At 49.2% G+C, this 11,252-nt stretch overlaps 2 protein-coding genes across 2 annotated transcripts; one reads left to right on the plus strand and one right to left on the minus strand.

Moving 5' to 3' along the window:
• On the minus strand, positions 1-1,582 carry LOC136493274 (probable galacturonosyltransferase-like 3). Its single transcript, XM_066489341.1, has one exon. It carries the CDS (start codon positions 1,511-1,513, stop codon positions 485-487), a length of 1,029 nt encoding a protein of 342 aa, XP_066345438.1. The 5' UTR covers positions 1,514-1,582; the 3' UTR covers positions 1-484.
• A 5,183-nt stretch (positions 1,583-6,765) lies between these two features.
• LOC136493275 (probable beta-D-xylosidase 6) lies at positions 6,766-10,325 on the plus strand. The gene is made up of 6 exons (XM_066489342.1): positions 6,766-7,543; positions 7,844-8,010; positions 8,152-8,249; positions 8,658-9,008; positions 9,091-9,507; positions 9,598-10,325. The coding sequence occupies exons 1-6, from the start codon at positions 6,854-6,856 to the stop codon at positions 10,194-10,196; spliced, it is 2,322 nt and encodes a 773-aa protein (XP_066345439.1). The 5' UTR covers positions 6,766-6,853; the 3' UTR covers positions 10,197-10,325.
• The last annotated feature ends 927 nt before the right edge of the window (positions 10,326-11,252 follow it).

Below are 11,252 nucleotides of genomic sequence, written 5' to 3' on the forward strand. Positions count from 1 at the left end.
TGAGAAATCACGAGACGAAACTTTTAAACCTAATTAGCCTATAATTAGACACTAATTACTAAATACAAACCAAAGTACAGCAGTAGCCAAAATCTAAAAAATTTTGAATCTAAACGGGGCCTAAAGATCTATGTTCCCAACAGGCCAAAAAAAAAACAACAGCTGTACACAGCCCATGTATGCATTTCACCTCGGCTCCCACCCCAAAATCCCCATCTGCCACCAACGTGTGGGCCCGACGAATTTCAGTACCGACAGGGCCACTCCAACCAACGCCATTACGACTGACAGCATGGACTCATCAGGGGACCCACCTGGAGTGTCCAGGTGGGTCTAACGTGTCAGTGACTCGGTGCCCCGACGCCGACACCCACCCGTGGGAGAGTGGAACGGCGAAGCGAGCGGAGCAGCCAAGCGCCGTGGCATATGATCCGATCGGACGCGAGCAAGTCGATCGCGCTCCACCGATGTGGGGCCAGCATTGTCAGGCGACGGCGGCGAGGAGGTCGTCCCGGGCGCCGCGGCGGCGAAGAAGGTCGTAGGGAGCCCAGAGCGCGTCGAGCGGGCACGGCCTGCCGGCGTCCAGCCGCAGCCACGGCTTCCCCTTCCCGCTCCAGTGCAGCAGGCTGACCGGACCGGGGTGCAGCTCCCGGCACTGCCCCACCACGTTGTCGCCGCCGAGCCCGTGCTGGTTCCACCGGTGCTCCACGGCCTTCACCTTGCCGGCGAACACCAGCAGGAACGGCGGGAGGGAGCCCAGCTCGTAAATCCTGGCCTCCTGCTTCTGCACCTCCATCCAGTACTCCAGCTTCGCGGTGTACCCGCCGGAGCGCCACCTGTCCAGGTCGATGACCATGACCCCGGTGTTGAAGTAGCAGGGGACGCACGTCCGGTTGGCGAAGACGGCGGCGTACTCGGGGTGGCGCCAGAACGCGTCGGTGAAATAGGAGGTGAAGTTGGCGTGGCAGTACTCGGGGGCAGCGAGGGCGGCGTCGGGGCCTAGGTCGGTGTCCCAGAGGCGGGCGACGTCGTCGACCACGAGGAGGTCGGAGTCGAGGTAGAGCACGCGGGAGACGGAGCGCGGCAGGAGGTCCGCCAGGTAGATGCGGGCGTAGTTGAGGGGCTGGTCCAGCGCGCGCCGGACGGAGGAGGAGATCTTGCCCCGGACGAGGCGGGCGTCGAAGCGGTGCACGGTGGCCGGGAGCGTCGGGAAGGCGGCCGCCAGCGCGCGGCGGAGCGAGGCGAGGCGGCGCGCCGGGGAAGCCGAGGAGGCGACGAAGTGGAAGGCGATGGACTCCGGGCAGGCGGCGTGGTGGAGCACGGAGAGGACGCCGGCGAGGGAGCCCCGCAGGTAGGTGGCGTCCAGCGTCATCGCGATGTGGATCGTCGGCGCGCCCGCGCAGGCCGCGCCGTTGCGGAACGCCGGAGCCTCCCGGAACTCCGGAAGCTCCCCGCCGCCTCCGGCCGCCGCCGCGCACGTTGCGGCGAGGAGGACCACGGCGAGGACGCGCATTGCGTCCCCGGGATGTCCTTCAGCTACCCTCCCCCTCCTGGAGAATCGAGCGGAAGGGAATTTGATGGGTACGGGTGTGGGGAAGACGAGATTGGAAGGGGATGATGCGGAGTTAAAGAGCCGGGGGACCGGAGACAGGCTGGACGGAGGAAGACGTGTGACGGTGTGAGGTTTCCCTGTGGTTTTACGGGGGTTTTAGGTGGGTTTCTGCGTTTTCCCGGTTGTTTGGTTGGTAAGTTCCGTTGTGCAGAGAAACAACCCCGTGGAGTGCGGCTAGGCCCAAGCCCATACGTTTGGCTCGAAGCCCGCGACTCCGCGAATTGAACTGGACGGCTTGATTTCAAAAAAAAAAAAAAAAAAAAAAGAACTGGACGTCTTCCTACGTTTTCAAATTTTCCAAATCCAAATCTCAAAAAGCTGGATCTGTTTGAAATACAGGATTTTTACAAAAAAAAACATATAAAATTTTATAGAAATTAGTGCGATTTTATAGGAAAATATACAAAGAAAATTTTCCACATTCTAAGTAGGGCCTAACAAAGTCTACAAGATATACATTTGGAAAACATCTTTTCTTATGGAAAACGTCTTTTTCACTCGCTCAACTATCGTCACAGTCAAGGTTTTCTTCTCGAACTCCAAAACTAAACTAGGTAAGTTGCCTCCCTCAACCCCAAAACCAATTAAGTTACCTTGTGATTTGGTTAGAAGTGGTTCTCAAGATGGTTTTGTCATTTATAATTAAAAAATTTTGGTAAACATTTGAATAAGGTTTTCAAACTCTGAAAAAATAGTGTGATCGTCTGTGCTACAACAATAATCAGTGCACCTTGTTTTCTATGCAGCAACAACAAGCATTGTCCATCCGTCCAATACACCTAGGCTTATTAAAATTTTGAGAAAAATCTAGTGACAGATTAGGGCATCTGCAATATCTCTAGGCTTATAAAAAATCGAGAAAATGGTAGAGATGGACTAGAACACGATAAATCCAAATAAAATAGTTAGAGAACATGAAAATATATCTAGAAGTTTCTAGAAATTAGATTTATCTCTAGGGAAGTAGAAAAAATATACCTAGAGCTCTAAAAAGATCCAAAACATTCTAATCAATGTCTAAAGCATTTAAAAACTTTCTACAATAAAAATGCGAGATATAACTGCCATGAATGCATTCGACATTAATGTATGTTGCATTTATATTGGTTGCTTGTCATGTTTTTGTGCAGAAAGTTATAGAAACACATTTATACATGGATTGAAATGATTTTAGAATTTAGATTTTTTCTTTGGATTTCCCATTTTTCTATAGCTCAATCTATTTTTTGGAAGCTTTTAGAATATTTTCATGATTTCTAAATATTTTGTTTGGGTTTTAGTGTCCTATCATATCTCTAAGATTTTTCTCAAATTTTTAAAAGCTCAAAGATTATTTTTGTGGTTTAAAAACATTATTAAGTATTTACCATGATTTTAATTAAAAATAACAAAGCACCCAAAACCCATTTCTAACCAGAGGAAGGAGGTAACTTAGTGTCGGTGTTTTGGAACCGGGGGTCCCTCAACCAACGAGTGAATTTGTACTGCGTGTCCCTAATCCCGGATGGTGATGCAAAGAGACACAAGGTTTATACTGGTTCGGACAGTCGAGGCCTTACGTCCAGTCTGAGAGATTGATCTTGTATTCCTTGCACCGGAGTGCTCGTGGTAGGGGGTTACAAGCTGAGTGAGAGAGGGAGCTAGCCCCAGGTCTCGGCGAGGGTGGTGCGAACTGCTTGGGACGTTGCTCCCAAGCAGCGTGGAAGTGCGTGATTCTATCGGTGTGTTTGTCCTTCTGCCCCCCTCCCCCAGAAATGGCCCTGGCTACCTCCTTTTATAGTTACAAGGAGGAAGCGAGAGGTACATGAGAAGGCTACTATTTGCTGACGTATTCCGCTCCCTGAAGCAGTATGGCGTCGTGGGAGTTCCAGTCGATGTCTAGTCGGTATGGTCTTCAAGGCTGACGACATGCTGCGCTCTTGTACTTTTGTTGACTTGGTGAAATGCCGAGGCCTGGTGGCTGCTGTAGTAGGCTGTGTCGAGACCTATCGCGCTGAGGCCGAGACCCACTGTGCTGAGGCCTGCTGTGCCGAGGCCTTTAGCGGGTGGCAATGTGAGGTCTGGGCGGCCATCGTCGATAGTTGATTTGGGCGGAACAGTGCCGAACATGCGTCTACAGGATACGGTGCCCTGTATCGTCAGTGAGGGATGGTAAAAAGGCGATTTGACCGTTGTCCTGTCGTGGCATACTGCCGATCGTGGCTTTCGCAGTGAGGGCAGCTGGGTGCATTAATTGGATGCGATAGCCTGCCAGAGTGACTTTTGAGGCGGAGGTGACGAGATTGCGGGCCGAGCCCAGCCTCGGGCGAGGCGGAGCATGGCCAGTTCGCCCGAGGCCCTACCGGGAGTCTCGGGCGAGGCGGAATCCGAGGCTCATCGGGGGTCTCGAGCGGGGCGGAGCGGTCGGTTCGCTGGCCCCGAGGTCACAGGAACCCGGTTCTGATTCCCCACGTCGTATCCGTCCTTGGTGCAGGAGTTTAGGCAGCACAGTAGCCGGTAACCCTTGCACAGTCCCGTCGTGGATGGCAGGGTGCTGACGTGACGGACGTCTGGTCTGCCACGTCGCTGCACTGCGCCGTCGTGTGATTTGTCGGAGTGGTTGAGCGCCTTGATGGGACGTGCGGAAGTGACATGCTGGTCGTACTCGGTCTTGTGCGTCGTGGGGCTCCAGTACGGCTTGATGCAGGACATGGCGGGCGACATGCGGGTTGCCGTGTAATGACGTCGTAGGGGGCAGCGGCTATGCCGAGGCCGAGCCATCGCGGGGGGCTCGGTGGTCATGGACCCTCAGGCTGCCGAGCCCGTGAAGCAAACTGTCGAGGTCCTTGGGGGGAGTTATTGGCCTTGGGTACTGATTCCGAGGCTACAGTAGCCCAGATGTGGCTCCCCACGCTGCATTGTCCTCGGTGCAGGAGTTGGCAGCATGGTGAGGCATGGGCGTCACGGTGGTTAGTACAGTGGCGGGTAACCCCTGCCCAGTCCTGCCTCCTGTCCCATCGGCCATTCTGCTGTACTGTGCCGGGCGTGCGGCCGTTGTCAGGGGCAGCAGTTGGCTGAGTTGTCGTGACACGACGTTTTGCCAGAGGGACGGGAGAAGGAAGAGGTGGCGGAGTGCTGCCGAGTCCGCCTTGCGCGAGACAGAGGGTCGGTGGCCCGGCCGAGGCCTTTGACGGGGAATCGGCCGAGGCCCGTGGTGAGGGGCCTCGGGCGAAGCGGAGGGTCGGCCGAGGCTCGCGGCGATGGGGCCTCGGGCGAGTCGGACAATTGGCCGAGGCCAGCAGCGTTTAGCTGGTTTCGATCTTTACGAAGTCTAAGCAGTCGTTTTTTGGATCTTGCTTAGGGTACCCCTTCTCACGGTATCCGACACTTAGGGTTGAGGGTCAGTTTGCCTGCTTTTAGAAATAGAGGTGAAAAATTGAAAATCGTGACAATAATTCATGGAAGCAAAAAAGACTTTTATTCATCCTATCCCAACTAAAGAAATAAAGAATATGTTGTTGTCAGATCTTCTCAGGTTAGTAATGAATTTTGGACGTGTCTCGCACTGAGATTTGGTGGCAATATTTCTTCCCTCTTTGTTAAGATTTTTGTAGTGGTTGATTGTTTTGTTGTTGAAGCACATATTATGAGTAAGTTGTTGGTAGAGTTGTTTTCATTACTTGTTGTAGCAATTGTTGCTAGTTTCTCTGGTACACCCTTGTGTAGGTTATTGTTCATGCTATTGATATTTTTATCAATATACAGCTTGTTCGGCTGGGGCTGAAACGATCGTATATGATCGTGGATTATTACTGCTGGCTGGTTTGGTGTAAGAAAAAAAACTATTCGGACTGAAAATTTAGGATCGTTTACAACCAAACGAACATGCTGATAATCTGAGTTTTTTTAAATAGAAGAATTCAACTGCAAGACTAGAGGTGTGCCATCAGCATTCATTGATGACCGCTCGTGGAATTTTTGGGAAAAAGCCCACAACAAATATCTTGTATTTAGAGCTCGCCCGCTTCATCGACTCTGCAGATTGGGCTCAGAAGCCATCAAACTATCAAGCTAGACTCGTTAAAGATTAAGATTTTTTTTGAGAGAGAGATTAAGAATTGCACTATACATGTGAATATGATGGCGCAAAGTGTGATTGCACGGCAGCATTCATGATTTCTGTTTAAGGGCCTGTTTGGATTGTGATTTTTTTTTTCTGTTTCTATGTTTTTCCTGTGAAATTGAACTCATTCCTGTGAATTTTTTGCAAGATTTATGTAAATTTCTTGCGTTCCAAACATGCCCTAACTAGAGAGCCATAGCTTTAAGCCAAGAACAAGATACATGTTATGTTCGCTTGTCTTATAATTCGTTATTTTCAGCTTGTTTTTCAATCGGAACAATATTTTTCTCTTATACCAAATCAGCCGAAACGTTGTTTCAACTTGTTTTTTTAGCGAAACGAATGGGACCACAGTGTCACAGAAAATGGCCGACAGCTACCACGATGCTACAACTCATCCGCACAGCACCTTCACAAAAGCAAAAGCCAAGAACTGCCATCAGCCCATCACTTAACAAAGACGATGAACGGTGCAGCAAGCATTAACAAGCGAGAAAGAAATCAAGAATATCTCTCTCTTTTTTTTCTAAGAACCAGAAAGAATATCTTGTTGCGGGTCCAAACACGATTCCCTGAGTCCTGATTCCCCGCGACAAGCCAAAGCGTGACTGTTTCAAGTGGCCATACTTATCCAAAATGAATTAGGCCCCGTTTAGATCTTTTTTTTTTTTTGATTTTGGCTACTGTAGCACTTTCATTTGTATTTGATAATTAGTGTCTAATTATGGACTAATTAGGTTCAAAAGTTTCGTCTCGCGATTTTTCACCAAACTATGCAATTAGTTTTTTTCTATATTTAATACTTCATACATGTACCACAAGATTCAATGTGACAAGTACTACGTAAATTTTTTTGAAATCTAAACAGGCCCTTACTCATAGGCCGTGCTAGCAAGCAACTGATCCTAGTCATACACTAGGCAGCGGGCAGCTAACCCTCCACTCCACGACGCAAACCATCCAGCCCCACACGCCGGGTCAGTCTCCGCGGCGTCCCGTGACAACACTGCAGCTAGGTAGCTCAGTGGGTCGTCGCTTAAACGGCAAGCCACTCGAGCCGAGCGCACGGCCAAATTGTTGTGTTGGACCGAAATCAGGATCCTCCCCACCAAACGGCTACGCCGCCCCGCCAATTCGCCATGCTTCTCGCCCTCCTCTGCCTCCTCGCCTGCGCCGGCGCCGGCGCAGCAGCAGCAGGCGCCGCCGCCGCGCCGAACGCGCGCCCGCCGTGCGCGTCGCCTTACTCGGCCAGCAGCGCCTACCCGTTCTGCGACGCCTCGCTCTCCATCCCGGCCCGCGCGCGCGCGCTCGTCTCGCTGCTCACCCTGGACGAGAAGATCGCGCAGCTGTCCAACACGGCGGGCGGCGTCCCGCGCCTGGGCATCCCGCCCTACCAGTGGTGGTCCGAGTCGCTCCACGGCCTCGCCGACAATGGGCCCGGGGTCAACTTCTCCTCGGGCCCCGTCCGCGCCGCCACCTCCTTCCCGCAGGTCATCCTGTCCACCGCCGCCTTCAACCGCTCGCTGTGGCGCGCGGTCGCCGAGGCCGTCGCGACGGAGGCCCTCGGCATGCACAACGCCGGCCAGGCCGGCCTCACGTACTGGGCGCCCAACATCAACATCTTCCGAGACCCGAGGTGGGGCCGCGGCCAGGAGACGTCCGGGGAGGACCCCGCTGTCGCCGCCGCGTACTCCCTCGAGTATGTCAAGGGCTTCCAGGGGGAGCAAGGGGAGGAAGGCAGAATCAGGCTCTCTGCGTGCTGCAAGCACTATACAGCGTATGACATGGAGAAATGGGAAGGCTTCTCGAGGTACACCTTCAATGCCAAGGTGAACACATTCACGTCTCTTCATTTCTCTGAACTTGTATAATCTTGATTAAACAAGTTCCGTAGATAGCCACTGCCCACCAGCCAATCTTATCTTGAGTCACGCATCATAGAGAAACACTGACATGTTCTGCTCGAGGGCGCATGTTAAGATGTTCGTGCCTTCGTGGTAAACTGAACTGAAAAAAAAAATCAATCAAAATTTCTCTCTTCATATACTCTGCTTAGTTCAAAAGTCGAAGTACAGCCTTGGAATCACCATATTTCTTTGCAAGTCGGGATTGTAATCCACTGCTGGCAGGTAAATGCACAAGATTTGGAAGACACGTACCAGCCTCCTTTCAAGACCTGCATCCAGGAGGCTCGTGCTACCTGCTTGATGTGTTCATATAACCAGGTCAATGGCGTGCCTATGTGTGCTAACAAAGATCTTCTACAGAAGACCAGGGATGAATGGGGCTTCCAGGGGTACGCTACTTGTTCTTCCTCTAAATTTGCCTCTGTTGAGACTTGGACCACAGAATATGAATGACAAGGAATTTCATTATATGAACCACCAAATCCAGCATTTCCATTTTTGTTTACCTGTGTTCATTTGATTCTCTCAAGGTATATTACATCTGATTGTGATGCTGTGGCAATTATTCATGAAAACCAGACATACACTAAATCAGACGAAGATTCAATAGCAATTGTTCTTAAGGCAGGTTAGTACCCTCAAACCTTCTCTCTTATACTGAGAAATGCGTGATTTGTTTCTCTTTGTAGACTAGAAGTGGCTTCTCAGTCAAATCTAGCATTTTTTTAGGGCAGTCAAATCTAGCATTTCAAAAGTAGATACTATGAGTATGTAGGAAAAATGGTAGTCAAGTCCAACTGATGTAAACCTTGTTTTGGTAACCCCCAATATTGCAAAGATATTTACATACTTGTTCCATTTTGAGTCTTCTCCTTTCTGTTTCCAGTGATTCCTTGAGAACCTTGATGTTCGGAGGTTTTGACGTCTTGTCAAACTAAATTTCTTAGAACATCATCTGCCATCTGACCATTTACGTCTTGAATCTATCAGCTAATCTTTTGCTGAGGTGTTAGAGTTACTCTTTTTTTTTTTGAAGGAATGGATATCAACTGTGGTTCTTTCCTAGTTCGGCATACTAAGTCAGCAGTTGAGAAGGGAAAGGTTCAAGAACAAGATATTGACCGTGCCCTTTTTAATCTATTCTCTGTTCAATTGCGTCTTGGAATATTTGATAAGCCCAACAACAACCAATGGTTCACTCAACTAGGGCCCAACAATGTGTGCACGAAAGAGCATAGAGAGCTTGCAGCAGAAGCTGTAAGGCAGGGTGCTGTCCTTTTGAAGAATGACCATAGTTTTTTGCCTCTGAAGAGAAGCGAAGTTAGACATGTTGCCATCATTGGACCATCTGCAAATGATGTGTATGCGATGGGTGGAGACTATTCAGGTTTCACATCACTGCCTCAAATGAACATTTGCTTTAACTTACTATTTTGCATTCATTTTAACATTATATTCACTTTATTCAGGTGTAGCCTGCAATCCGACGACCTTCCTTAAGGGCATTCAAGCCTATGCTACACAGACAACGTTTGCCACTGGATGCAAGGATGTTTCCTGTAACTCAACAGAATTGTTTCGCGAAGCTATTGAAGCAGCTAAAAGAGCTGATATTGTTGTTGTAGTTGCTGGCTTGAACCTGACAGAAGAGCGTGAAGACTTCGATAGAGTGAGCCTTCTCCTTCCAGGCAAGCAGATGAGCCTCATACATACCATTGCTAGTGTAGCGAAGAAGCCCCTTGTGTTGGTTCTCTTGGGTGGTGGTCCTGTTGATGTTTCATTTGCAAAGCAAGATCCACGAATTGCAAGCATTCTTTGGCTCGGATATCCTGGTGAGGTTGGTGGCCAAGTCCTTCCAGAAATTCTTTTTGGCGAGTACAACCCAGGTGAGTAAATAACCTCTTGAAAAATATATGACTATTGCAATGAAAAGTTGTGGTGGCCACTGGACTAATTTGGTGCGTGCTATAATGCAGGAGGAAAGCTGCCTATAACTTGGTATCCCGAATCCTTCACTGCTATTCCGATGACTGATATGAACATGAGAGCTGACCCTTCACGTGGTTACCCTGGGAGAACATATCGTTTTTACACTGGAGATGTAGTGTATGGTTTTGGATATGGTTTAAGTTACTCCAAATATTCATATAGCATCTTGTCAGCTCCAAAGAAGATCACCGTGTCGCGTTCATCAGTTTTGGACATTATTAGTAGAAAGCCTGCATACATAAGGAGGGATGGACTAGACTTCGTGAAAACTGAAGATATTGCGTCGTGTGAAGCTCTGGCATTCTCTGTTCAGGTCGCTGTTTCAAATCATGGTAGCATGGATGGGAGTCATGCTGTTCTTCTGTTTGCAAGATTGAAATCAAGCGTTCCAGGCTTTCCTATAAAACAGCTGGTTGGCTTTGAGCGTGTCCACACGGCGGCTGGCAGTGCATCAAATGTGGAGATTACCGTGGACCCTTGCAAGCATATGAGCGCAGCCAATCCTGAAGGCAAAAGGGTACTGTTATTGGGTGCCCATGTTCTAACGGTGGGTGATGAAGAGTTCGAATTATTCATTGAACTCTGACAGGGATGTAGAAGCCTTACCATTTATGGAGTTCAAATTTGGAATAATCTGATGAATGAAACTTGTAAAGAAACACGCTGTAAAGATTCATCATTGAGCTGGGTGCAAGTACAGTAAACATGCTGTAAAGATTCATCATTGAGTTGGATGATAATACAATTGCAGCCATTGCAGTATAAACTGCCAGAAATACATCCAGCGCACTGCTCTGAATCGTAATAACATTGTTTGCGGCTAGGTTTTTAAGTACCAGTAGATGTGCACGGCGACGGGGTTTTTGGCACTACTAGGCTAGCAGTGCAGATGTTCGAATAGACACAAATAAACGTTCTTGTCTTCAGTTTGTGAGTGCGAATGCTATGTGACTTGTTCTGAACGCTGAAAACCTCAGCCAAGGTTGGGAAGGTTCAGGTGCCGGCATCCTCTTCGCGCGGCGCCCCTCAACTGGCTGATATGCGACTTGTGCGTGGCCTAACGGGGCTGCTGCAGGTGCAGGGAATGGGAATACACGATTTCAGTTTCGTTGTTTCGAACCCGAAAACGAGCCATTCGAGGCGTTTTGTCGCGCCATACTAGTTTAGTAACAAAAACCGAGCAACGGGCTCATCGCCAAGTTGCCATCGGCGTGGCCCCAGCCGACGCGCGAGGGCGAGGTGGCACCGCCGCGCCGCGCCGCACCACAGGGGAACCGGATCGGAACTAGTAGCCCACGTGCTTTCGTTTGAGGCTTTTTCGGTGTGTCATTACGAAAGATGTTTAATTTTTATATGTTTGTTTAATTTCTAAAAAGTTTTTTTAAAAAATGTTACAGTAGCTATCACATCGAATCTTGCGATATGTGCATGGAGTATTAAATGTAGACGAAAAAAAACTAATTGCACAGTTTGGTTGGAAATTGCGAGACGAGCGTTTTGAGCCTAATTAGTTCATGATTAAATACTAATAGCCAAATAAAAACGAAAGTGCTACAGTAACCAAATTTTCAAAATTCGCGAACTAAACACGCGCAATGTCACTAAAAAGTTTATACGGATCTTGTTACCATGACGCTAAATT

The sequence above is a fragment of the Miscanthus floridulus genome, chromosome 11 (genome assembly GCF_019320115.1).
Source record: "Miscanthus floridulus cultivar M001 chromosome 11, ASM1932011v1, whole genome shotgun sequence".
NCBI classification, from domain to species: Eukaryota; Viridiplantae; Streptophyta; class Magnoliopsida; order Poales; family Poaceae; genus Miscanthus; species Miscanthus floridulus.